The sequence below is a fragment of the Aethalodelphis obliquidens genome, unplaced genomic scaffold (assembly GCF_003676395.1).
Source record: "Aethalodelphis obliquidens isolate GAN/ISIS:26980383/991018 unplaced genomic scaffold, ASM367639v1 scaffold42, whole genome shotgun sequence".
Taxonomy (NCBI): domain Eukaryota; kingdom Metazoa; phylum Chordata; class Mammalia; order Artiodactyla; family Delphinidae; genus Aethalodelphis; species Aethalodelphis obliquidens.
Window position 1 is genome coordinate 4,343,914 of NW_020837986.1, and position 27,165 is coordinate 4,371,078.

General features: G+C 38.0%; 1 protein-coding gene across 1 annotated transcript in view; it reads left to right on the forward strand.

Annotated features, from left to right (window-relative positions):
- PTPRT (protein tyrosine phosphatase receptor type T) overlaps nucleotides 1-27,165 on the forward strand; it is a 1,082,400-nt gene that overhangs the window by 806,806 nt on the left and 248,429 nt on the right. The window contains exon 12 of the mRNA XM_027078280.1: nucleotides 21,518-21,791. Within this exon, the coding sequence (XP_026934081.1) occupies nucleotides 21,518-21,791 (274 nt within the window). The remainder of the gene's footprint in view (nucleotides 1-21,517; nucleotides 21,792-27,165) is intronic.

The following is a 27,165-nucleotide window of genomic DNA, read 5'->3' on the forward strand; positions in this document are numbered from 1 at the left end:
TGTGTGTGTGTGTGTGTGTGTGTGTGTGTGTGTGTGTGTGTGTGTGTATTTGCTTGTGCTAGGGGTGTGTGTGTGTGTTTGTGTGTGTGTGTGTATTTGCTTGTGGTAGGTTTTAGCCATTCCATAGCCATATGAAACAATAAACTTAATATTTGAGGTTTATATCACTCCATCAGGTTTTTGTGCAGTTCTTAGCCATTCCCATATGGTTGAAAATTTGGGTCATTTCCAGTTATTTGTTGTTATAAATAACCCAGCAATAAATATATTTATTCATGCTTTTCTTTTGGTATTGTATCTTTAGATAGGAAAAAAATCCCCGCGAGTGGAATTACTGAAATGAGTAAAATGGAACTAAAATATATTGAGTGCCTACGCTTATATGTCAGGCACTGACAGCCAATTCATATGTATTAACCTTTTTCATTCTTTAATTAAAAAACCTCAGAGTAACAAGCGCACATAATTGGGAAATCAAATAGTCAAACCATTCTCTGCTCCACATTTTTCAACCCCCTAGTCCTGTGCCCCAGAGGCAACTGCATTTTAATTCTTTGCCATTTCTTCTGGGAATTGGCAATGTCACTACATAATGTGCTATTTTAAAGTTACTGATTACAGACATTATCTATTTACTTCCCGCTATTATAAATGAGAATTTGTCTGTCTTGAATCATCCAGCTTCCCAATGTAGTTATACCACTAGTTTTAGTTAAATAAATATACAATAGCTAATTTTATAATTTGACAAAAGCAGGCTACTTCAGTGCCAAGTGATATACTATTTTTATTGTAGTATTGTATGTTTAACTTAAAGCTCACTATGTACTAGACACTATTTTAAGTCCTTTATCTATATTAACTCGGTTAATTCTCATCAAAACTCTGTGAGGTAACAACAAATTGTATCCCTGTTTTAAGATGGGAAACTGAAGCACTGAAAGGTTAAGTAACTTCCCAAGATCATGCAACTAATAAGTTGCTAATCTGGGATTTAAACATGACAGTCTGGCTCTAAAGCCTGACTCTTAACCATTATGCTATACTTCCTCTCATTATTCTTCCTGTTTTGTGCAGTGTTTTGTTTAAAATTCATCATAGAATGTACAAGGATTCTATTTTATGCAGGCAATACCTTTATTATACTATTAATACATTTTTCTTCCAACAGAGCTCTACCATTTCAGATTTACTATTAAATACTCTTTTTTTCTTTGATTTTCTTGGTGTTTTTTTGGTCATTTTGTTCTATTTTCTGGAAAAATAACCAACCTTGTCTAGCATTTGTTTAAAACTTCAGCAATCATGGCTTTTCCTTTTAAGAGCTATTTACTGTTGTCTGATTTTATTTTTCTCATATTTTTCTCACTTCTTGTTTTTGGAAGCAGTCATTTCTTTTCTGAGGATAATGTTTTGATTTGGAGAGTGATAAACGTTTTGCTGACTCCTATATTATCTCTGTTTCCTCTGGAGTCATTTTTTTCCCCATTTGAATTGACTACTCTCTTTCATGTTGGGGCATTTCTCACCTAACTGGTGAGCTTTGGTAGTCAGTGTTTAAAAGTAAGATGTTGTAAAAGTTGACCAGAAGTGCTGTTTTGTGGGGGTGAAGGCATTCAAACTCTCCAGAGATGAAACCTCCTATTTCCTGCCTGAGGGGTAGGGGGTAGATATGTAGAGGCCCATGTTCCAGGGTTTGATACTTTCAGGTATAGACTTTGATCAACACCCCTATTTTCAGCCCCACATTTCACTTTCACATCCTCCACATTTTATTGCCACAAGACCAAAGTCTCACTTGAGATCCATTGGGCAAATCAACTCCATTTTTATTCACGTCTCATTATGATTTGACTTTCTGTATCCTGCCGCAACAGATAGCACTCTTCTGACCATTTTCAGTCTTCCAGAATTTTGTTGAACCCTCTCATCCACTAACGGCCCCTCTCCTGTTCTTTTTTTCCTTGCAGATTTATATGCTTTTTCATCTTTTACCATCATGTTAGTGAGGTCTCAGGAGAGAGAGGAGGTAAATAGAGTGCATTAAATTGTCCACTTTTAACTGGAAGTTTACTTACATTATTATCTAATCCAGTTCTCACAATAGTCATTTATGGGACATTATTATTGTCTTTAGATTTCCAATATCATTTAAATATTTAAAGGAAGGTCATACAACTAGTAAGATTCAGAGCTAAAATTCAAATTTGATGCAGATTTTTAGAATCTATGCTCTTTCTACTTCCAGGTCATAAAGGTGTTTATGAGTCTTGAAAGCCTTTGCCAAATTATTTCCCCAATTTGATGAATCAATTTACAGTGCTGCTGGAATTGTATAATCCTACGTGTTCTACCATAACTTCACTGAGATGGCATATTATAATTTACATTTACTTTGATAATTGAATGGGTTTTAAATGGGAACATATCATTTTGATCCGAATTTCTCAGTGTACTGGCAAAACAGATTTTTTTTCCCTGTGTTTTATACTGTTGACATTTCTTTTTTGTGAGTTATATTTTTAACATTCTTTCACCACTTACCTATAGCAGTGACAGTGGTTCTTGACCAGAGTTAATTTGCCCCCAGAGGCAATGTCTGGAGATAACTTTGGTTGTTACAACTTGGGACTAGGGGCTGCTACTGGCATCTAGTTAGTGAATAGAGACCAGGGGTCCTGCTAAACATCCTTCAATGTACAGGACAGCCCCCTACAACAAAGACCATCCAGCTAAAATTCTAATAGTGCCAAGAGTGAGAAACCCTTGAGGATCTTGATAGCGCTTCTGTTTTTTTTTTTTTTTTCAATGTATTATTAGATCAGAGATTCTCAATCTTTTTGGCCCCAAGACCCCTTTACATTGTTAAAAAATAATGAAATCCCAAGGAGCTTTTGTTCATGTGGCTTTTGTCTAACAATATCAATATGCCCTATTAGAAATTAAAGCTACATTTTAAACATATTATATTTTTAAAAAAATAATAGTAAACTCATTACATATTAATATAAACAATGTATATTTTTTAAAATAATCAAATTAGGGAGAAGAGGTGCACTGTTCACATTTTTGCAAATATTTTTAATATTTTTAAGGCCGACTTGTAAAAGATAACTGGATTGAATATTTTCAAGACTGGCTTGTAGAAGATAACTGGATTCTCATATCAGTTATGTATCAATTTATGTTGCCCACTGAATGGATCTTTTATCCTTGATATTTTGTCCCTTATTTTGTAACATTATACATTGGTCATTTGAAAAAATGCACTGAACCCTAAAAATCATCCAAATGTTGACACATTTCATTGTACAACATCAAAGCATTATATTTGCTAATATCACCACGAAATCTCATCAGTAAAGTTTTCAAGTATTGGGAACCTAAGTTCACAGTGACAGACAACAAGTTTTCCAAATTATAATTCTCACCTGAAGCTCAGTTATGAACAAATACCATCAGTGTCCCTTAAAGTGACAGATAAAATTCATTTATTTTGGAGGTGTTTATCAAATATCCAAATGGAATAACCACAATTTGTTAGTTATTCTTTCAAGAAAAAAAAAATGGTGCTTCATTAAAATGTGACTAGTTTAGCATGTAACTCAAACAATCACAGAAATGTTTTTCCTTAAGAAACCATAGTGCTTCAGTAAGCAGAAGACATGATTTAGGCTTACTTCCTATTGTGTCACATGAATATTAAAAAGCTGTATACTCAGGGGTTGAAATGAACACTTTTTACTGCTTCATCCAGGACATTCTTAAGCAAAACTGGCATTTTTGTTTTTATATAGCAAATTTTTATGTGGTGGTGACAAATACAATGACAAGTACAATTGGGTACCATACCACTGCTGGTAAAACCAGCAGTTTTACTCACTATTGCCTTTGCATTCAGTGCAAATATCAACAGAGTGGAAGAGGCAAATAAAGTTGTAGTATACTATTAAAATCATTTTGACATTGCAGAACCACTGAAAGGGTCATAGGACTTAAGCTTTTGTTCATTTGGGTTTTGTCTATCAATATCAATATGCTCTATTAGAAATTAAAGCTACATTTTAAACATACGATCATTTAAAAAAATAACAGTAAAGGCATTCACAGACCACACTTTGAGAACTGCTAAATTCGATTGATTATATTGTATCCAAGGGTCTTTTTGCCTCACATCACAAATTCAGGGCAGGGCTTCCACAGGAGGGTCCCTGAAACGTGTTGTATATAAGAATATCCAGTGAGCTTTTTCAGAGGTCATGTTTCCAAGCCCTACATCGAGAAATTCTTAGTAGGGCTCTGGAATTCACAGGCAATTCTGTTGTTAGCTGGAGACCTGGCACCTAACAGTTCTCCACACATAGGTGATTTGTATTCCTGCAAATAACCTCATCAGTGGGTTACATTTTCCCATAGGAAAAATCCTCTAATTGGTGTTACTGTTCTTCTATAGCATTTATTTGCCCTATCTGGCACTAATATGCCAGTTATTATGATTAGTTTAATGGTTAATTAATAATCATTCCATTTAGCTTTTTAGAGCTTAGAAGGTCTTTTTGAGGACAATTCATTTCAGATGGTCTTATAAAAAAGTGCTCAGAGGGAGGAGATATGGGGATATATATATGTATAACTGATTCACTTTGTTATAAAGCAGAAATTAACACACCATTGTAAAGCAATTATACCTCAATAAAGATGTTAAAATAAATAAATAAATAAAATAGGAATAAAAAAGTGCTCAGAGGATTTTCGCCACTTTCCTTTCCTTAAGCAAATGTCTTTGTTGCAAGTAGAGAATCCAAGGCACCCTATTGATTACTGTTTTAAAAACAGCCGCTGTAGCAGCTTCCTCTGTAAAAGCATCGCTATGGGTTTTAATCGTGAAGTTTGGAGACTGACTCCCTATCAGAGCTAGGCTTGTTCAACTTTTTTTTTTTTCTTTGCTCCTTTCACAACGTAAAATGACTTTAGAAAACAACAATGACATTTCAACTGAGAACTTGGCAGGAGGGTAAAGGGGTTGCTTCCCAGGACATCTGAGGAAGAAGGCAGTATTGGGAGACCTGGAGTGAGGGAAACAGCCTGGATTTCCACTGGGGGACATAAAAAGCTTCAGAATGTTTATTAAAAACCAAAACAAAATAAGAAAGGAAGATTTTCAGTTCCCCAAAGAGGGTTTTTTTTTTCTTTCACTTTATGGCTTTTCAAAATTTAATATGTAAATGTATTAACCTGAAATCTTTTAAAAGGAAGATTCTGATTCAGTAGATCTGGCATGGGGCCTGAGATTCTGTGTTTCCAACACATTCCTAGGTGATGAAGATGCTGTTGGTTCATGGACCAATGAATAACAACGTCTTACAGCATTCTGCTTCTCCTAGCAGTTGTTGATAGGCACTGTTTGCCCTAAACATTGTTTATTACTTAAGTCTATGTAAGCTGTTTTAAAGTTTTTGTTCAAATGAGCCATTAACATTCGCTAATAGAGCTATTGGGCAGTGGTGATTATAAATTCTTCTTTATACGTTCACTGTATCCTTGATTGATTGAAATGATACTTTGCAAATTGAACCTGAAAAATAACACTCTGAAGTTAGGTAGGGGTGGAGTATATTTATTAAAAGTTCCAAAGTCACACCACTCAGAGAGGTAGAAGTGTATTCGGCATGGACCATGCCATGTCACCCATGTGCAGAAATCCACTTGTCAATTAAAGATATACTACAGCTAGTTGTAGTATATTATATTAAATGATCATTTTCAAAGTTCTTTCATATTCCTCATTATCTTTGATCCTCATTCATCATACCGAGGTAGTGAATATAAGTATGACTTTATTTTATCATTTCATTTAAAATAGTTTAATTTAGATTCCTGACAAAATAATATAAGCTTATAGAAATTATAGAAAAAAATTTTAAAAAGGAAAAAGTCATTATGATCCATCATAAAATATTAACATTTGGGATGGGTTTTTCTCATTTTTCTTTACCAAATTAAAAAATTAAGTTGATCCTCCCTTACAATGTTGCATACTACTTTTGCCACGTATCATAGTAGCTATTATATTATCATTTTAACATTTTAATGATGTTTTTTGGGTACATCTTATTTTATTTCTCCAAATTGTCAACAGGTCCTCTCCACATTTATTGAATACTTCTTGCAGTACTGCTGACTTGTGATGCTGCCTCTGTGTGTTTGTGTGTGTGTGTGTTTGTGGGTATCCCACTATATTCTTGGTTTGCCTACACTGTTCCATTAGGTCTTTCTCTTAATTGATCCCTGTGTCTGCACCACCCATTTTAATTACAGCTTTACAAAACATATTAATATCTGGTCCTCCTAATGATTCTTATTGTTCCAAATGTTCTTAGCTATTTTCACCCACTTCTGTCTTCCTGTGAATTTTAAAATCACTTTGTCATGTTCCCTAAATAATCCCCAATGGAATTTAGTTTTAACTGATTTAAAACTCTTACTTAATCCGAAGTGGTTACATGAGCATGAACTTTTCCACACTGAAAGAGGGCAAGTCTATCCACCCAAGTCTTCACTATTTCTCAGGAAATCTGCCTCGATTCCTCCACGTAGATGACATCAAGAGCTACTTTGTTAAAATTGTGGTATTTTCTGTTATCTTTCCACCATTATGTCTGCTAACTGGGATTTGCTGGTATTTAGGGAAACCTTGTGTGAGAGGGTGTGTGTGTTATCCATCTCATTTGCTGAAACCTCTTGTGAGTTTCTTTAATTAAATTTTAGTATCTAGTTTACCAGTCTAATAATCACATCATCTGTGAATAATGAAAATTTTGTGTCCTTCTTTACAGTTGTAATATCTCTTATTTTGGTTTTATGTTTTGTTGCATTGGGTAGAGCTTTTTGGGCAATGTTTGGGTAGAGCTTTGTGTTACTGCAACCTCCAAGACTTATCCTCCAGGAAATTTTTCTTATGTGTGATGTTAGTGGTAGGTTTGAAATAGTTATTTTTAAACATAATAAAAAATATCTCTATTGCATCATTTATCTTTGTGCCTTTTAAAATCAGAAATGGATATTAAATTTTATCAAATGCCTTTTTAGCATCTATTCATATGATCATATTGGTTTTCTACTTGGACTTATTTATGTGTTATTTTCCTAGATTTTTTTGTATTACTAAATCTGTCTGGGTACCTGAGGTAAATGACCTGTTTATGGGGAACCAATTTAATAGCATATTAAAAGAATAGTTTGTAACAATTTGAGAATCTCTCCCTCTTTTTCTGTCTTATGTAATTGCTTACATAACATGGAAATTATCAGTTGTTGAAAGATTGAAAGAAATCATTGGAAAAGCCATCTGGCTCCAGTGTTGTTTATTCTAATTTTCTTTTTTATGGAATGCTTAATTAATTTATTGTCTTTCTTTTTTGTTTAATAATGGCTTTTCAGATTCTGAAAACAGGTTTTGTCCTATCCCATAGACATTAAACATCATTGTTCTCATTGTAATAGTTCTAAAGTATATGAAATTGTGGTTTTGATTTCCTATTTGATATGAGAGTTACTTAGGAAAGTTCTTATTTTCCCCAACTGGAAGTTTTTATTTGTTTAGAATTTTGGTTCAATAACATCTGGTTCCATCTCATTATACAGAGGTAATATAATGTATACCTTTCCATATACAGAGAATTTATTGATTTTTGTGAATGCCCCTTGACATTTTGATCCTCCATCCCAAATATGATCACTTAAGTATTAAAATATTATTTCCTTCTCTATCATATTTTCTGGGAGTAGCTTTCATAAGTTTTTGTTTTATTTTTATTCATAAATTCAGACATTTCAAATGTATACATACACAGCCTTTTTCTTTTCTCTTTTGTGAGTTGTTCTGTTGTTAAGCTGAAAAAGATTTTTGCCGCTCCAGATTATTTTTTTCGAATTTCAGATCTACAGGCTGTTACAAGAATGGCACAATAAACATCCCTATATCCTTCTCCCAGATTCACCAGTTGTAAATATTTTGTCAATTTACTTTATGTCTCTTCTCCTGATTTCTGAAATGCTTGCTAGGTTAGTTGTAGTAATCATGACTCTTTAAAGCCTCCAGTCTGTATATCCTCAGAAAAAGGTCAGCCTTCTACATATTCACAGTGCAATCATCACACTCAGGAAATTGAGTGCAGTATCCAATCAAGAATCACACGTTGCATTTGACTGCCGTAGTCATCTTGAAATTTTTCAGGAAACAAATTAAATTTTGAACTGTTTGAATATAATATGGTTTGTCGTATATGGTGAAGTCTTAAATTTGGTGCCTTTTTTCCTCATAATTATGGAATTTTCCCAACACTATTTATTGATAAATTTTTCTCTTTTCCATTGCCTTGCATTGCTTCTATTTCTATATATAAAATTCGCACATACACATACACATACACACACACCCCACACACACACACATCCCTCTTTCGTTTTCTTTTAATCGTACTCCAATACCCATGGTTTAATTATTTTAACTTCATAATATCCTCTAACATCTAGTAGTGGTTTTTCACTCACATTCCTCTGTTTAAAAATAAGTGCTGGACTATATGTCCTATTTTAAACAAACAAACCAAAATAATCCCATTGACATTGTTAGAATTTCAAAATTGAGGTCATCTACATCTTCGGGGCTTCAAACTGTCACCTAACTGACCTCCTATTTTATACTATTTGCTTTTTCCCAAAGAAAAAAACATCAATTTGGCAAGAATTGACATCTTTACAATATGTGATGCTTTCATCCAGGGCTTTAGCATTTCTGTCCATTTATTCATCTTTAGGTCAGCACAATTATTTAACACCCACTGTGCCAAGCTCTGTGCTAGGGACTGGAGATATTATATCACTCAGTAGAGTTTTTTTTTTTTCTTTTCCTTTCCCAAGTCAGGCCTGTACATGTCTTATTTGTGTTATCCTTAGCTATTTTTTAAAGGATCCTATTCTAAAAGGGTTTTTCCCTTACCTCTTCTAGCTTGTTTTTCATGTTGTACAGTTTATTTATCTCTATATTCTATCAAACCACTTTACTGAATTCTTTTATTAATTTTAAAAGTCTTTCACTTGATTCTCTTCAACATATTAGGTCACAGTCATATTATCTACAAATGATGATAAATTGCTTTCCTCTCTAAAATGTATATCTCTTCTGTTTTGTGTCTTATTGCATTGGCCAGAATTATCCCACTTTAGATACAAGTTCTAGAGGTGAAATGACTTGCTCAGCATGTCAGACAGAGCTAGTGAGTGGTAAAGCCAGAACTAAAACCTCAACCTTGCTTTTTGGTGCAGTAAAGGTCACTAAAATAAGGCCATCCATCTAAATATAACTGTCCCCATATCTATCCAGTTGCTTTTTCCGAAAAGGAAGGTTGACATTTGCAGTGCTTACAGTTGTCTCTTTAAATGACTTAACCTCTTAGGTGCACACACATATACACACGCACACGCACACACACACACACACAGAGCCGGCATGACGACGGTAAATGATACGGAGAAAAATTAAGCAGTGAGGGCTTTCCTGGTGGCGCAGTGGTTGAGAGTCCGCCTGCTGATGCAGGGGACACGGGTTCGTGCCCCGGTTCGGGAAGATCCCACATGCTGCGGAGCGGCTGGTCCCGTGAGCCATGGCCGCTGAGCCTGTGCGTCCGGAGCCTGTGCTCGTAATGGGAGAGGCCACAACAGTGAGAGGCCCGCGTACCACAAAAAAAAAAAAAATTAAGCAGTGAAGTGTAACAGGGTATAATGTGGTTGGAGTTGCTGTTTTATTTTATTTTTTTAATATATAATTTTTAAATTATTTATTTATTTATTTTGGCTGCACTGGGTCTTAGTTGCAACACGTGGGATCTTTGTTGCAGCACGTGGGATCTTTAGTTGCAGCATGTGGGATCTTTAGTTGCAGCATGTGGGATCTTTTAGTTGCAGCATGTGGGATCTTTTAACTGCGGCATGCGGGCTGTTAGCTGCGGCATGCATGCGGGATCTAGTTCCCCGACCTGAGATCGAACCTGGGCCCCCTGCGTTGGGAGCACAGAGTCTTACCCACCGGACCACCAGGGATGTCCCAAGGTTGATATTTTAAATACAGCGATCATGTAAGACTTCTCCAGCAGAGGTGAAGAAGCAAGTCTTCCAAGGGTTATGTATATCTGAGGGAAGAGCATTCCAGGCATCAAGGATAGTAAATGTGATGGCCTTAAGATGGGAACATGCCTATAGGGTATTCAAAGGACAGCAAAGAGGCCTCATAACAGAGGGCCTTGGAGACACTGTAAAGATGCTGCCTTTTACTCTACACAAGGTGGGAGGCATAGCGGGGCTTTGAGCACAGGAGTGTCGTGACCTGAGTCATGTTTTTAAAGGGTCACTCCAGCCACTGTTTTGAGATTGTTGGGGGCAAGATTGGAAGCAGGAAGACCAGTTAGTAGGCTATGGCAGTAATCCAATCAAGAGATCATGGGGGCTTGATAGGGTAGTAGCTGTGGAGGTGATGGAAGTGGTCAGATTCTGGATATGTATTGAAATTAGAACCATGGGAGTTGCTTATGTACGGTATTGTGAATGAGAGAGGACCAGTGATTAAGAGAAAATACATGAGGGCTAAGTCTTCTGCATTATGGTTTAAAAAATATCTCCACCCCAGTAAGTACATGCTCAATTAAAGCTAGTTATACTTCTTTTAAATATTTGAGAAGAAGATATGGCACTCTAGCCATCATGAGATGGTTGTCTGGTTTCTCCTTTTAAGGTTTCTTTTGATTTTATCTGATAATAATTAAAACTTAATTTGAACTCTTCATTTGAATTGTTATGGCCCCTTTACACAACATATGTTTCTTCCTTTAAATTTCTACTCAAAATCCACTTTTGTTAAATGTATTAAGTGCAGTTCAATCACAGGAGAAGAGTCCAAATGGAAAACAAGGCAAATCTTTGTGGTCTAATTTGATAACACTGTAATAATAATGCATGCAGCGGTTGTTTTGGCTCCAGCCAACTTTTAGGAAAAGCACTCTACTCTGTAGAAAGAATGTTCTAGACACACTATCCCATTTAACCCTCACACTATCCTGTAAGCAACCCTCTTCTCAGAATCCTTCCCTGGCCAGGTTCCTCCTTCTGCCCTCCCCATATTGAACTGTACTGAACAGTTAATATATGTTTCCCCCATCTCAGTTCTGAGCTCCCAGTGCCCAGGGGCCATATTACATTCAAATTTTAACCTGCTACACTGTAGTCATACAATAAATAACCTGATGAATAAATGAGTAAGTACATGAAAGAGTGGGCAGTAGATCACACAGCTAGTCAGAAGCCAGGGAAAGATGCACATGCACGTATTCTGATGATAAACTGCAAATGTATTCCTCTCCCCATTTCCTTGCCTCCTCTAATGGCTATTGTGACTAAGCAAATCGTGAACAAAAACAGGAATTCCCAGACCCTTGGAGTAAAGGTTGGCTAACTAAGACATATCTTTGTAAATTTCAGTTTCATAGTGCCAAGTGACCTTTAAGGTGCGGAATGTAATTGCAAAGCTATATTCTGTTGGGGATTACAAAGCTCACACTTGTTTCTTAGCCCATCTTGTACAATAATGCCGAAAGTTTATCATAGTGTTTCTGTATTGAAATGTGTGCATCATTGAATACTAAAGCACAGACTCTTTGGAAGGGAGAAAGAACATTCAGGATTACTCAGTCCATTTCCCTCATTTCGTTAAGAGCTTTATTGAGGTATAATTTGCATACCATAAAATTCAGTCAGTTTTAAGTGTACAATTCAATGATTTTCAGTAAATCTGTAGGGTTGTGCAACCATCACCACGGTCCCATTTTAGAAAATTTTCATCACACCATAAAATACCCTGTGCCTGAGTGCAGTTGATTCCTGTTCACACCTGCAGTCCCAGGCAAACACTAATCTGATTACTGTCTCTATAAATTTGCATTTTCTTGACATTTCATGTGAGTGGAATCATACAGTATATAAAGTGTTTTTCATCTGGCTTCTGTCATTTAGCATAATATTTTTGACCCTCATCTGTACTGTAGAGTATATTAGTAAATTGTTTCTTTTATTACTGAATAATATTTCATTATATGGATATACCACATATTGTTTATCTGTTCACCACTTGATAGACATTTAGATTGTTTTAGTGTTTTGGCTATTATGAATAATACTGTTATTAACATTTGTATACAAGTTTATGTATAGACATACATAGATAAGTATTTATGAATGGAATAGCTGGATGAATGGTAGCTTTATGTTTACCTTTTTAAGGAACTTCCAGACTATTTTCCAAAGTGACTGCACCATTTGACTTTCTCACAGCAATGTATGACAGCTCCAGTTTTCCAATACCCTTGTCAACACTTGCAATTGTCTGTCTTTTTACTGATAGCTGTTCTAAGTGGGGAGGGGAGTGGTTTCTTTTTAATTGTTGTTGTCTTATTTTCTTTTGTTCTTTTTTTTATTTTTTAATTTTTTTTATTGAAGTATAGTTGCTTTACAATATTATATTAGTTTCAGGTATACAGCATAGTGATTCAGTATTTTTACAGATTGTACTACATTAAAAGTTATTATAAGATAATGGCTGTGATTCCTTGTGCTGTACAATATATCCTTGTTGCTTATCTATTTTATACATAGTAATTTGTATGTCTTAACCCCATACCCCTACTTTGCCCCTCCCCCTTGCCTCTTCCCTTTGGTAACCACTAGTTTGTTTTCTGTATCTGTGAGTCTGTTTCTGTTTTGCATATATATTCATTTGTATTATTTTTTAGATTCCACATATCAGTTTGATTCCTTCTTTATATCTTTAGTTGTGGAAAATCTTTTCTGCTAGTCTTCAGGTCATTCTCATAGATAACTACTCTGTAAATAGTTGTAATTTTGGTGTGCCCATGGGAGGAGCTGAGCTCAGGGTCTTCCAACACCACCATCTTGGCCACACCTCTTAAGGTTGACCATCTTTTCATGAGTTTATAAACCACTTGTATTTTATCGTTAGTGAAATGTCTAGTCAAATCTTTTGCCAATTTTTAAATTGGGTTGTTAGTGTTTTTATTATTGAGTTGTATTGTGTCATTATGTATGTTAGATATGTCATCATACCTTGCATACCTTGCATACCTTTCAAATGTTTTCTCTCAATATGTAGCTTGTCTTTTCATTGGTTTAATAGTGTCTTTTGAAGTCAATTTTTTTTTTAATCTGATAACATCCAATTTATCAGATGCTTGTTTTTTTGAAAAGTCTTCTGGGATTCTGATAGAGATTGCTTTAAATCTATAGATAAATTTGTTGAGAATTGCCATCTTAACAATATTGACTATTTCAACCCATAAACAGGGACTGTCTCTTCATTTATTTAGATCTTCTTCATTTTTTTCAGCAGTTTTTTATACTTTTCAGTGTCTAAGTATTTTACATCTTTTGTTTAGATTTATTTTTAGGTATTCTTTCTGATACTATTGTGAATAGAACTGTTTACTTAATTTCATTTTCAGATTGTCCTTTCCTAGTGATAAAGATAATTCATTTTTGTATATTGGTCTTATATCTTGTGACCTTATTGAAATTGTTTTATTTCAAGTTGTGTGTGTGTGTGTATTCTTTAGAATTTTCTACATACAGAATAATGTCACCAGCAAGTAAAAAGTTTTACTTCTTCCTTTCAAATCTGGGTACCTTTAATTAATGAATTAACTAGCTTCACTGACTAGAATCTCTAGGACAATGCCTTATTTTATTGGCTTGAATCTCTAGTGCAATGTTAAACAGATGTCCTTGTCTTATTCCTGATTTTAAAGGGAAAGCATTTGATCTTTTACCCTTGAGTATGATATTAGTTTTATGTATTTTCTAGATGGACTTACCAAATTTAGAAAGTTGTTTTTTTCTATTCCTAGTTTGTTAGTACTTTTTTATCATAAATATGCATTGGATTTTTTTCAAATATTTTTTCTGAACTTGTTGAAATTATCATGATGTTTCTTCCCTTTATTTGAAAAATATGGTGTATTGCATTAATTGATTTTGGATATTAAATCAACCTTGCATTCCTGTAGTAAATCTCACTTAGTCATGATGTATAGTCTTTTTCATATGTTGCTAGATTTAGTTTGCTAATATTTGGTTAAATATTTTTTAGATCTATATTCATGAAGGATAATGCTGTAGTTTACTTTCACTGTAATGTATTACTCTGGTTTTGATATCAGGGCCTCACAGAATGAGTCAGGATGCATTTCCTATTTTCTGGATATCAGAACTATTTATTGTTTTAATATTTGCCATATGGGCGGGGCTTTTTGAGGGAAGAATTTAATTACTAATTCAGTTATTTTACTTGTTATGAGTATATTGAAATTTTCTATTTTTTCATGAGTCAATTTTGGCAAGTTGTCTTTCTATGAATTTATCTGTTTCATCTATGTTGTCTATTATTTGGCATAAAGTTTTTCATAGCATTCCCTTGTAATTTTTAAAATTTCTATAGGCTCAGTAGTGATGCCTCCTCTTTCATCCTTGATTTTGTTAGTTTATGTCATAGCTCTTTGTCTTTGGATCAGTGTAGAGAAAGAGTTGCCAATTATGTTGATCTTTTCAAAAACCAACTTTTCTTTCATTGATTTTCACTCTAATTTTTATTCTTGTTTTCTTTCTGCCTATTTAGAGTTTAGTTTGCTCTTATTTTTCTACTGTCTTAAGGTGGATACTTAGATTAATGATTTGAGATCTTGCTTCTTTTCTAACATAGTTATTTAAGGCTATAAATTTTCCTCCAGTCACTACTAAAATTGTTATCATTGCTAATACTGTTCAGTTTAATCATTGCTCTTTGGAGAGAGAATGTGCTGAGCTCCTCACTCCACCATTCAAGAAGGCCCACACCCTGATTTTTAAATATGAGGAAGTTGAGGCATATAGAGGTATTTTAGGTTGGGTTCTTCCAGAAACAGACTCAGAGATGCTGGGTGGGCTTCCACTCCCTACTCTGGGCCACCATGGCTTCCCCCGTCATGTACAGATGCCTGCTTGCTCTGCCCTGTCTAATGGCTTTAGGACTGAACCATCTGGGAGGGAACTAGAGCAGGGCAGTTCAGAAAGCTTGAACTGTACTTATAAGTTTTGAGGTTGGTTGTAGTGTTGATGAGTTAATTGTGAAACTATTTTGTGTGTGTCATGTGACAATGTATATGAGTAAAATATTGATATTGAAAATGAGGGTTCTTGGTGTAGGAATTTGGAAAAACAAATATGGGAAAGGTAACGAAGAATCTTATATTACTGGATTTGCATTGGCAATACCAGTATGAACTAATCAGTATGAACTTACGATGTTTAAAAAGGTATTTCACAACAAGGTCCTACTGTATAGCACAGGGAACTATATTCAATATCTTGTAATAACCTATAATGGGAAAGAATCTGAAAAAGAATTCACACACACATATGTATGAGTGAATCACTTTGCTGCACACCTGAAACTAACACAAAATTGTAAATCAACTATACTTCAATTAAAAACTGTATTCCTTAATTCTGTCCAGTTGAAGGGCATAGAAGCAATTGTATAACAGTACAATGAGCTTACTTGGTGCCCAGAAGTGCCTGATTGTGGTTCCAGGGAAGGAGGGCACAGGTGAACCTTGAACATCTTGTGGTGCCTACAAGCAAGGGTGTGCTCAGTGATCAGTGGGGCCACCAAAGGATGTGGGAGCTGCCTGAAGGGGCTTCCACGGGACTTAAAACTATTTTTATTTTACACTTACTTAGATATTTTATACTTGTACGTATTTATCAACTCCTTGTACCTGTGGCTCTTATATAACTATAAAAGTATAATACTATACTTACTTCAGCTATAAAAGTAAATCAAATTTACAAATAAATAAATAATATTATAAAAGAAAAAAAAAGAAATCTTGGTGGAGAAGCCACTGTGATTGATGGAATGTTACCATATGCCTCAGCAGAGTTGGGCTGAAAACAAAGGTTGAAAAATACTTTGCCTAACTGGATCTCTGCTCTTATGCAAGTCCCATGTGGTCATTGGTCATAGGTGCCCTGTAGGGGAACTGTTGGTGCTCACAGAGATCCCCTCTTCTCCCCTTTCCTGCCATGTGCCCATCCTCCATATTCTATGCGCTTTGATGCAAATGGCCCTTGACCGTGACCATCTTTGAAGGGTTGCCGTTAGGCTACCAGAGCCACCTTGTTTGACACACAAAGTTGGGAGTACCTGGGAGTTTGTCTCTGCAGGAGGGTCCATAACCCATAACTGATTGGTATCAGAGGCTCAAATACCCTTGGCTTGAGATAAGACAAACTGGGGGGCACAATTTATGCTCCGGAGCTCCCTATGGGATCAGATTGAGTCTGGGACCTTGCCTTGAAATCATATTCTTACTTAGCTTCTGCCCTGTTCTCTCCTCTTCCCTCACTCCCTTACTGGTTTCTCCTGGGACCACTTCTTTCACAGATTATTTGCATTGAAACTTTAGCTGAGGGTCTGTTTCTAGAAGAACTTGAACTAAAACAAACCTATTTCTGGGAGAACATTGGCTCAAATATGCCACTTTCTGAAGTTGGGCAGCATACCCTCTATCTGTCTTCTGACTTCAACATTCTGAATGGATACAGCCTCTGGCTGGAAACATCTTCCCTGGATATAGAAAGGGCGCCACAGGATGTGTCTATGATGGAGGCATGGGTCTGATAGGTCCCTGGTGCCCCTCAGTGGTACCTGGTCAGAGGAGCGTGAGTCATCCTCTAAACTGTTAATTCGGGAAGCAGAGGAGGCATGAGAGTCCACGGCAGGGTTCTTCCAAAGCCTGCAGAGGTTCCTGCAGGTTTTGCTCTTAAAGGCATCTAAGGCTATTGACCTCTACGAGCTGGGGTCTTGGACTTTGGACCAGAGTAGAGTATTCTTGTCTCATGAGACACTGAAACTAAAATATAGAAGTTGCTGGCAAGCCTGGGTCTGAAGAGTCAGGGAGGAGAGGGGAGGGAGCGTATCAGTCACTGTAGAAAGAGGATGAACAATGGACATTGACGGTGAGGAAACCAAAGCTAAGGAGGTCAAAGAGGTACAAATACCCCTTGGCCTTATGCATTGAGGTGAGGTTGCAGCCTAGCTTTCAGGGTCCTGAAAGAAGAGACCCTTATAATAAATTATGCAGAACATGTGGTCATAAATGTCCACCTTCTCATTGGGAGAAATAGAGAAGGTATCACAGGAGGGGGAAATGTATGAGTAAACATTGTATGTAGTGAGGTAAGCGTAGAAAAGAATAAGTTATTCTCGTACTATCAGGAATTTTCTACTTTAAAAAAATCCTGTCTTTTTACAAATGATCCTGAATAGTTTATTCTAACCACTTATTTTGCACTAGAGATAATGACTTGGGCTGGGGAGAGTGGGTAGTCTCATTTAGGTATGATTTAATCATCACCAGCGAGCTGAAAAGAGCTTCGATAAATATATTATTTTCAAGAGAATGCTGATGAGAATGAAGTTACCTCAGAAACAAAAAGAATGCCCCCTCTCTCGTTTTTCTCCCACCGCTTCCTACAGTATGCAGTTCAGGGACAGGAAAGTCGCATAACTTGCTCGGCCATTTCTTACCTCCTTCCCCTTAGTCAGAACTCCCAGATCTTTGAGAGAGACTGCATTCCCTGGCAAAAAAAGATTCGTATGACGAAATGGTTTCCAGCTTTCTGGCTGCAGTTGTAGATTTGCCTCTGCATGGACAGACTACAGACACAGTGGGCCTCAGGAAGCTGCTGGGTGTGCTCTGGCACGTTGATCCCAATTGTATGTGAACCATGTGTTGACAGCACAGTTTAACCCCCAAAATGTCCTTTGCTAGTCTTTGTGATTTCAGACGAGGCTGGGTGGAATAGAGCTATGCAATTTCAGTTGCCAAGCAAAAAAAAACAAAAAAAAAACTGCTTGGAAGGCCCTCTGCACATTTTGTTGGCTTATGGAAGAAGAAGGAAGGTAGAGAAAAAGAAAGGATACTGAACTGACTGTGGGTCTGGATTTCTACTTTTGCTGCAGTTTGACACCCATGTGGCACTCAGCCTCTCAGCCTCAGTTTCCTCATCTGTAATCGGGCTGCTGAGTTTGGTTGAATTGACAAGTGAGTCCTCAATAATCAGATTGGTGGGGAGGAGGGGGCAGTGGGGTCGCAGGCTGACCCCTGGAGAGATGATTTGCCTCTCTCTGTAGCCCCTGGCAGCATTCACGTGTCAGAGCTCAGCGAAGACCCCACTGCTTGGCTGTCCATGACTGCAGAATCTCATGCCACTCATGGGCAGCCCACGGGCCAGCCTTGCGACGCTTCTTGATCCATCCCATTATCGGAGGGACAGGGACAACAGAATGATTCTAGGGAGTGGAATCCAGCCCCAGTGAAGCTCCCAAGGTTTTGGGGTAAGGATGACAGAAGGATTCAAGGGTGGCATGAGAGTTCTGGGCTGAGAAACAGAGACAGAGGTCTTCTCGTGTGGGTGGGATTAACCCAAGTGGTGATAGGGATAGACTGGGCCTCAGGGGAAAACAGGGACCCATAGCTCTTTTCAACGTCCTGCTTCTAGGGATGAGGCTGTTGGTCCCTCCCGACCTGGTCAAGAGGGCATGAGGGCTGGATCGGTTGAGTGCCCCCCAAGCCCAGTGTAGAGTATTGTAGGTGCTATTGCAAGCATGGACAGGTGAACCCAAGAGGCTGTTGCTCCTTTTCTCTTAATTCCTTTTTGCCCTTTCCCTCATAGATTAGAGTCACATGAGTAATGGACCCTCAACAAGTAGCCCTTAGCACACTAGCCAGCTTCAGTTTTACTCGAGATTCTTGTTATATGTAAAGGAATACAGGTCCTGAAAACTGGCATAGGTGCTCCTCCACTCTCACCCCATGACCTCAGTTTGGGACTTGGGTCTTTGTGCTGTTTTTCAGGGACTGTTTTGAGCTTAACTGACCTGATAAACATAGTGATGGTACCATTGAAAAAGACCTCAGAGTTGAGGATAGGATGAATATTAAAGTCATAATTTAATTTAATTATTTGTTGACTTCAGTTTTTTTGTTTTTTTGCGGTACGCGTGCCTCTCACTGTTGTGGCCTCTCCCATTGCGGAGCACAGGCTCCGGACGCGCAGGCTCAGCGGCCATGGCTCGCGGGCCCAGCCGCTCCGCGGCACGTGGGATCCTCCCAGACCGGGGCACGAACCCATGTCCCCTGCATCGGCAGGCGGACTCTCAACCACTGTGCCACCAGGGAAGCCCTGTTGACTTCAGTTTTATATACACATTTGGATGTCTCACACACACACAAATACATACACACACTTTGGGCTGTTGGAGACACTCACTCAGATTTCATACACACTTATTTAGGTGTCCAAACACTCAGGTTCACACTTGTCTGGATGTTACACCCGCTCATTCAGAGAGTATACATGTTCGCTCAGCTTTCAGACACCCAGGTCCTACAGATCCTCATTTGGACATCGTTCATACTCAGATGTAGTTTGTACTCCCAGAGAGTTTGGCCACATTCACTCACATGTCACTCACATGCACTCTGGGTGTTGAGTTCTTGTCCAGATGTGCACAGCAGATAGCAGGCATCTCATTGAGCTGTTGCTCACCTCCACTCACATATCACTCATCCAGGGGCAGCACTCACATGCCCATTTGTTTCCCATCCGCATTGCTGACCATCCCCATGCTCAAGGAGATCCAGGGGAAGACTTGACACATTGATTGTGTCATGTTTCCTTGGGTCAGTCCCTCTGTAGCCTTTTTTCCTTAATTAAATAATCCTGTACCTCTGTCTCCACCAAGTTGTGCTTCTTAACCAAGTGTCTTTAGATGGGTAGTCTGATTGAAGAATGGTAGCACTCACCACGTTCCATTTTTATAAACCGTGTGTTCGTTCACTGTGTCATCTTTAAATGATTGGTTTGAGGCCATTGCTGCAATCACTTCATTAATTTGCAGAAGTTCCTGGAGGTACTCTTTGGATAATTGGCTTAAATCATGAGTCCCAGAGATATGTGCAATAAAGATCTTAAAAAAGAAAAAAAAAAGAGCATTTATTCAAGAGAACTACAAACTGTGGGCATTTGAAGAGATAGTAAAATGTTATCAAAATTCACAAAATTTAGGATAACTTTTATAAAAGGAGCCTACACATTTGGCATACAGTTGGTGTTTTAAAAAGGCTCGGTCATCTCTCTTCACACATTAACACCTTCTTACAGTCCTTCTAAGTTGAAGGGAATGTGTGAGATCACTAGATAGGAGCTCAGAAGAATCACTGTTTATCTTGATTAGGGTTTCTGCATCCTGTCAGGTTGGGTTTCATGCTTATTTTCAATTTTAGTTCAATTTGGTCCATTTGAACAGGCATTCACTGATCACTATGTAGGTATCAGGCAACCTGCTGAGCAGTATATGGATGGAGGAGAGTGATACAGAGATAACAAAGCCACAACTTCCACTGCCTAAAAGGTCACAGTCTAGACCTAGAAACAGCAGTTCCATGCTTATGTTATTGCCGTCCCGAGCAGATAGCCATTAACGAACAGTGGAGGAGCGAAGTAGGGGGAAAGTCATTCAGATTTGGAGGATCTATACCGGCTTCATAGAGGAGATGAAAGATAGGCTTAGCCTTTAGAGAAAGGCTTCCACAGGCAGAAGTTGAATGAGAGGGCGTTGCAGATGGAGGAAGCACGAACTGGTGATGGCATAGGCTGGGATCCAAAGGAGGTTTGTGCGATAGCATGGGGTCTGCAGCAGCTGCAATGAGAGGTTTACCATAAGACTGTCTGAGGGGTAGACTAGAAGCCAGACAAAGTGCCCCAAAGGTCAGGATGAGGAGTCTAGATTGTCTCGTTTGAAGAATGGATAGCCTATGAACGTGCTTGAAGAGGGACAGTGTTTATGTTCAGGAAGGTCAGTGGATTGACTGGTGAGTTGATCCAATCAATTAGAGGCAAAGAGACTAGCTGAGTTCAGCTAAGAGGTGGGGAAGTGCCCAACCTCAACAGTTTGATGGGAGGAGAAAAAAAGGGAGGGGCAGGTTCAGATTGCTGATATCAAGTCAACAGAGCTTGTTGATCAAAGCAGAGTGCAAACCAAGGATACAGGAAATGAGAATGAGCCCCGTCTTCACGATCTGGCCACTTGATGAGCAGTGCTACCCTCACTAAGGAAAGAAATGGAGAAGAGGAGCATACAGGTTTGTAGGGGTTGAAACTGAGTTGCATTTTTGGACATACGCAGTGTGAGCTGGCATTGGAACATCTAAATGGAAATCTGTTTCTACAAAGCAGCGGGTTTATAAGTCTGAAGCTCAGGAGGGAGGTTTAAGTTGCAGACAGAAGTGACGATGATAAAAGTTCATCCCTCCAGGGGGTTGCTCATCTGCCTCTCCTCTTTCCCGTCCAGTGTTTATCAGCTGGTTGTCAAGGAGGAGCGACTTCAGAAGTCACGGAGGGCAGCTGACATCATTGAGTGCTTTTCGGTGCCGGTGAGCTATAGGAATGCCTCCAGCCTCGATTCTCTACACTACTTTGCTGCTGAGTTGAAGCCTGCCAACCTGCCTGTCACCCAGCCATTTACAGTGGGTGACAACAAGACATACAATGGCTACTGGAACCCACCTCTTTCCCCTCTGAAAAGCTACAGCATCTACTTCCAGGCACTCAGCAAAGCAAATGGAGTAAGTATGGCCACATGGAGGCCATGTCTTGCCTTGTTTTTCCATTCTTAAATGAGAAGGCAGCATGACTTTAGAGCAGAGGTTGACAAACTAAGGCCCGTGGACCAAATCATCCTGACCCATGCCTTTTTTTGTGAGTAAAGCGTTGTTGGTTTTTGGCTTTTGGTTTTTCATACAGTGACGCCTATTCATTTCCATGGTCTGTAACTGCTTTGATGCTCCAGCAGTACACTTGAGTAGTTGAGACAGACTGTATGCTGCATAAAGCCTAAATATTTACTATATGGCCCTTTACAGAAAAAAATTCTGAGACCCCTGTATTAGAGGATAGAAAGGTGTTTCACTTGGGCAAATCATATGCAGATCTAAGACTTAATTTCCTCATCTATAAAAGAATACCTATAAATTTGATATCTATTAATGCACTAAACATGTTTTAGTTAATCAGTGACTGCTAACCCCTTTATCATTACCGTTAGTCACATTAGGAAGTATTTTTCTCCCGAAGACAAGGTAACCTTTTTGTGTCAAATATTTTTTTGGTTACTGAGGAGTGCCAGTCATAACATTACAAAATCACGGGGCTGTAAAGGATTTGAAAGGTCATCCAATATCTCCCTCCCTCCCCCTACGTACAAAACAGTGCTTCAGTCAATATTACAATATCACAGTTAACTGATGTTAATAATTATTCCTTTTTTTAATTGAAGTATAGTTGATTTACAATGTTGTGTTACTTTCTGGTGTACAGCAAAGTGATTCAGTTATATATACATATTCTTTTCCATTATAGTTTATTACAGGATATTGTAAATAGTTCCCTGCACTATACAGTAGTACCTTGTTGTTTATCTGTCTTATGTATAGTAATGTATCTGTTAATCCCAAACTCCTCCAACCCCTTTCCTCTTTGGTAACCATAAGTTTGTTTTCTATGTCTATGGGTCTATTTCTGTTTTGTAAATAAGTTGATTTGTATCATTTTTTTAGATTCCACATATAAGTAATATCATATGATACTTGTCTTTCTCTTGCTGACTTACTTCACTTAGTATGATAATGTCTAGGTCCATCCATGTTGCTGCAAATGGCATTATTTCTTTTTTTTTTTATGGCTGAGTAGTATTTCATTGTGTGTGTGTGTATATATATATATATATATGTATATGTATGTATATATACATATATATCACATCTTCTTTATCCATTCAAATGATGAACATTTAGGTTGCTTCCATGTCTTGGCTATTGTAAATAATGCTGCTATCAACATTAGGATGCAGGTATCTTTCTGAATTAAGGTTTTCTCTGCGTATATGCCCAGGAGAGGGATTGCTGGATCATATGGTAACTCTATTTTTAGTTTTTTAAGGAACCTCCATATTGTTCTCCATAGTGGCTCCACCAATTTACATTCCCACAAACAGGGTAGGAGGGTCCCCTTTTCTCTACATGCTCTCCAGCATTTATTTGATGATGTTAGTGCTTATTCTTGAATACCTCCAATGACAGAGAACTCACTTCTTTATGTGGTAACTTTGCTGATCTTTGTGGAGGCTGTGGCTCTAAGAAAGCTTTTTTTTTAACTGACTTAAATATATCGTTTATTGTAGTTTCTACCCATTGCTCTTGATCCATACTTTTAGGTCCCAGTAGAACCAGTGCAATCACCTTCTCAGGTGGCATTTTTCTTCAGTTACATAAGAACTTTTCCACCATTCACTTCCCCTCTATACACACAGACCCATCTGGTCTTACGTTCGCAAACTAACTATCTTTAAGTTCCTCTTATACTCAAGTATTTTCTGTCTAGGATGCTTTTGTGGACATGTTTTGTTTCAGGTTGCCATATTTCATTCAACAAATAGATAATGAACAGTGACGTTTGCTAGACGCGATAGTTCATATTAAGATTATGTAGTATGTGCCCTCAAAGAGCTTCTATCAATGTAAGGGAATCTTATGTGCCATGTTCCACAGTGTTTCTGGAGAAGTGAGAGGCTCACTGGAGAAGGGAAAGCTGAGACAGAAGCAAGATTTGCTAAAGTTCTTACAGAACAGCCTGTGGCCAAGGTAGTCTAGTCTGTCAGTGGCAGTCATTACCTTATGAGAAACCTGGATTGCGAAACTAATTAACATTTAAAATGTCCACATACCCATTTAGATTCCACATTGGTATTTCAGTTCTGCATTCATTACTGGTTCAAGCAACATTCCTCACAGAGAGTATAAAACTACAAAAAGAAGCCAGACTGCCTTCCACCTGTCCGTCTGGTCTTACCTCTGCATGCAACACTCTGATGTATTGTGGAGGAAGACATATAAAGATGGCCAGAAGCATCTGGGAGCTCATCTTCTTCTTGGTTCTCTGCATCCCATATGAGCCAGTTTCTTGGTTCAGCACAACCCTGAGAAGGGATGGCTTTCCCTCCTCTTGGCAACATATCGAGAGGTGCTGTTGGGTTTCCACGCTGTGGAGCAGAGTCATAGCTTCATTCAACTCACCTGCTATCGCATTCCTACCAAGATTCTCCTGAAAACCCAGCAACAGACCAAGTTTGTAGAACCCAGGGAACTAGAAAATGGACCCCAGGAGAGATTTCCCCAACCTGAGCATGGTGGGTCCTAGAAGAACAGCAGATGAGGCAGGAGGATTGCTGGAGGTCTTGCCCCCCAGACATCGTATAATAGAAACCGTTTTCAAGACATGCGGTTTTGCCATTGGGCAAAAGTCACCCCACTGTGAAGCTGCCTCATCTAAGAAGCAGTTTCTACTACTGCTTCCGAGATAAAGCCATTTAATTAGTCATGCCTCTGATCCCACCCCGTGTGTACACCCATTTGGGAACTAAGGTTTGCTGTCATGAAACACGAGCAGGAATGGAACTGGATGGGTGCTTACGCCAGGTGTCTTGAGGGTATAGTCAGCCTCACAGGAACAGAGAGGAAAAAGCTGTGGGAGCTGGCACTCAGAGTATTGTATTTTTCTAGCAAGAGAAAAACCACACACCCTTTCAAATTACTGTGTAGTATTAAGTTTTACCGAAAAGAGTTGGGTGAAAGGGACACAGGAGCAGGAAAGTCATTCTCGGTCTAACACATCTCTGCTTGGCCCCCTCAGATTTCACCATATCATAAAGGGCGGAAGACAATGCAGTTAAGCCTGGAGGATTTTTGAGGAGATGTTATAGCCCACACGTTTCTTACCAGCCAAGTTGTTGTTCTTGTGTAAATGCATCAGAAAGACATTCTCACCATCCTGAGGGTCCCACAGGTCCTGCTTCTAATAAATCATTCAAGGAGCAGCTGACCAAGCAATGAATCAAAATAAAGAAATCAAGAATAGAGAAATATGAAATAAAAAGACCCAAGTGAGCATGGAAACTTAAATATCACATTAATGCTAAATAATTGCTCTAAACATGTTACAAAGAGGTTAATATTAAAAGCAATTACTTAAAGAAAAGATGTATGATGTACAAAGTTAACAGTTGTGATCTGGGTCTGTAATTCACTCTTATGTCAACAAAAACTAAGAAAGAGTTGGAGGATTGATGAATGTAAATAAAAATCTGCTAATTATCCCACTTTAGACAGGATAGAATAGCAAATGACTATTTTATTTTTGATACTAAGATTTTTTTTAGGTATACTTTTTTGGAACATAAAGGCAGCCTTCCAATCTATCATAGAAAAGCCAGAAGACAACAATCTGCAAAGAAAAGGGGGAGAAATAAAGGAAACTATAAATAAACATGAAAATCAGCAACTGTAAAGCAGGCCAGAAACAGAAGCACTATATTTTTTTTTTAAGTGATGCTTTACTCCCTTCAGAAAGGGGTAAAATGTCTTGAGTCAAGTAAAAACCAGAATTCAGCAAATCTGTATCACTAGAAGATTAAAAACAAAGGTTAGGGCAAAGTTATATTACATTTAAAAAATTAAAGGAAAGCAGAAATGGCCGTTTGTTGTAGGATGGTTGTGGGCAAGGTTGAATGATTTACTGTCAGTCAATTTCATTGCTTCCGATCCCGTCTACAAGTTTCAGTCAAAACAGAGTAAGAGAATTTTAGGGTTCAGATATATTTATTCTGTGAATAGTAAAGATGTTTTTTCAGCTTAGCAGAGTGCCTAAATAGTCAGCCTTTACCATCAGACTGCCTATACACAAAACCCTAGTAACTGTGACTTTTAAGTAACCTATTAAAAGAGTTAGATGTGACTGATTAATTAATTAAGGAAACATCTAGCAAGCACACACTCTATGTCCCCCCCACAAAAAAAAGGCATCTTTTTTAAGTGCTGGGAATAAAGCAGCAAGCCAAACAGACAAAAAATCCCTGCCCTCGTAGCATTTACATTCTAGCAGGGGAGAGACCAAAAATAAATAAGTAAAATCGTGTGTCAAATAATTAGTCATTAGGTTTAGAAATGTGGAGGTCACTCATTAAATCTTGACTATTATTAGGATGGGAGTAAAGACATTTTACAGACTCTACAGTGAACTCTATAAATGTGGAGTCATTTAATCCAGCCCTATAAAAACCATGGAGAGTCCGAGTATGATGTCCACTATGAAGCATGGTCCTCAGAGTCCTCACAGGCGCTTCCATGAAGTGTGAGTTCTTCACAGGCACTTGCGTTTGGAATTTTGATTAGATTAGTATTGGGTTGGCCCAAAAGTTCATTTGGGTTTTTCCATAGCATCTTATGGAAAAACCCGAACAAGCTTTGGGGCCAACCCAATCTCCCATTTACCCATCTATGCTTTCTTACAGATAACAAGGTCAGTCCCGCCTGTTGAAGCACTGTCTTTGGCGCTGAATTCTCAGCATCTGTCTTTCTTGCGAATCAGGCCATATTGTAACTATTTGTTTTGGATACAACGATATTACAGATCTGTAGCGGTTAAGAATTGGATGATTTTGAGGTGTCATCTAATCTACACCAGAAGCCAACACAGAAATCTCTAATAAAGTGTTCTTGGCAAGGCATTATATAGCCTCAGCTTGACCGCTGCAATTCTTTGGAGGGAAAGAGTTGATTCCTTTGTTGAACAAGAAAAATTGTTAGAACTTTCTCCTTTCTATAAAGCCAAATTCTGTCCCCTTAACTCTCTACTCTTGGAAACTTGTATTGATTTGAACAAATCAAATCATTCTTTACCATGTCAGCCTTTTGGAGAAAATACGACAGTATCAACTACCATCCCTGGTCACCCAGGCCATCTCTCATTGATATTGAATATGCAATTACTTCTGTTTCTCATAGGGCATGATTTCTGTATCTCTTTCATCCTGTTTATTCTGTTCTCTCATAGACAGACTCCTTTTTTCCAATGCCTTCTTTAAAAAGGGGTCACCAGAACGTAGCA